This window comes from Corvus kubaryi, unplaced genomic scaffold (assembly GCF_017639235.1).
Source record: "Corvus kubaryi isolate FWS band 111438036 unplaced genomic scaffold, C.kubaryi_AGA036_p1.0 37264, whole genome shotgun sequence".
Classification (NCBI taxonomy): Eukaryota; Metazoa; Chordata; class Aves; order Passeriformes; family Corvidae; genus Corvus; species Corvus kubaryi.
The window spans coordinates 1,202,353-1,202,971 of record NW_024581079.1 but is presented as its reverse complement, the minus strand read 5'-3'; the positions used below and the strand labels follow the sequence as shown (position 1 = coordinate 1,202,971).

Genomic DNA, 619 nt, shown 5'->3' with positions numbered 1-619 from the left:
AGCACCCAGAGGCTCCTTGGTCGCTGGCAGCACTGAGAAGCTCCTCACACACTGCCAGCGCTCAGGCTCCTCACACACTGGCAGCACTCGGAAGCTCCTCGGCTGCCAGTGTGTCCCAGGCTGAGTGCTGTGGCACTGCCCAGCGCTGGTGTCCATAGTTACCTACCCACTGCAAGTGATGGCACAGTGATCATGACTGGTGACATCACAGGGCTCTAAGGGGCACACCCAGGAGCCCCCCATGCACAGAGACGGACCCTGTGGCACAAAGCCGACCTGGCCGTGGGCTCAGTGCTCACCCAGCTGCCTTCCAGGCGGTCTCTGCTGGGGTGGGGCTGTGCCAGTCACACTCGCCAGGACCTGCTCTGCAGAGCTGCTTTCCATGGTGTGTCCTGGTGCCTGGGGCTGCACCTCGCCAGGGGCAGGACCCTGCATAGCCCTTGGTTGAACTTCAGGAGGTTCCATCAGCCCATTTCTCCAGCTTGTTGAGGTCCTTGTGGGCGCAGAGTCATCCTCTGGTGTCTCAGGCACTATATAGAGAACTGGGACTAATGTTCTCTTTTGGGCTTTTTCCTACACTTCAACCCCACACCCCGATCCCCACAGCTCCTGCCACAGT

General features: G+C 60.3%; 1 protein-coding gene across 1 annotated transcript in view; it reads right to left on the bottom strand.

Moving 5' to 3' along the window:
- ESPNL (espin like) overlaps positions 1-384 on the bottom strand; it is a 4,211-nt gene extending 3,827 nt beyond the window's left edge. Inside the window, exon 1 of the mRNA XM_042024506.1 lies at positions 300-384. Within this exon, the coding sequence (XP_041880440.1) occupies positions 300-384 (85 nt within the window). The remainder of the gene's footprint in view (positions 1-299) is intronic.
- Positions 385-619: the final 235 nt, after the last annotated feature.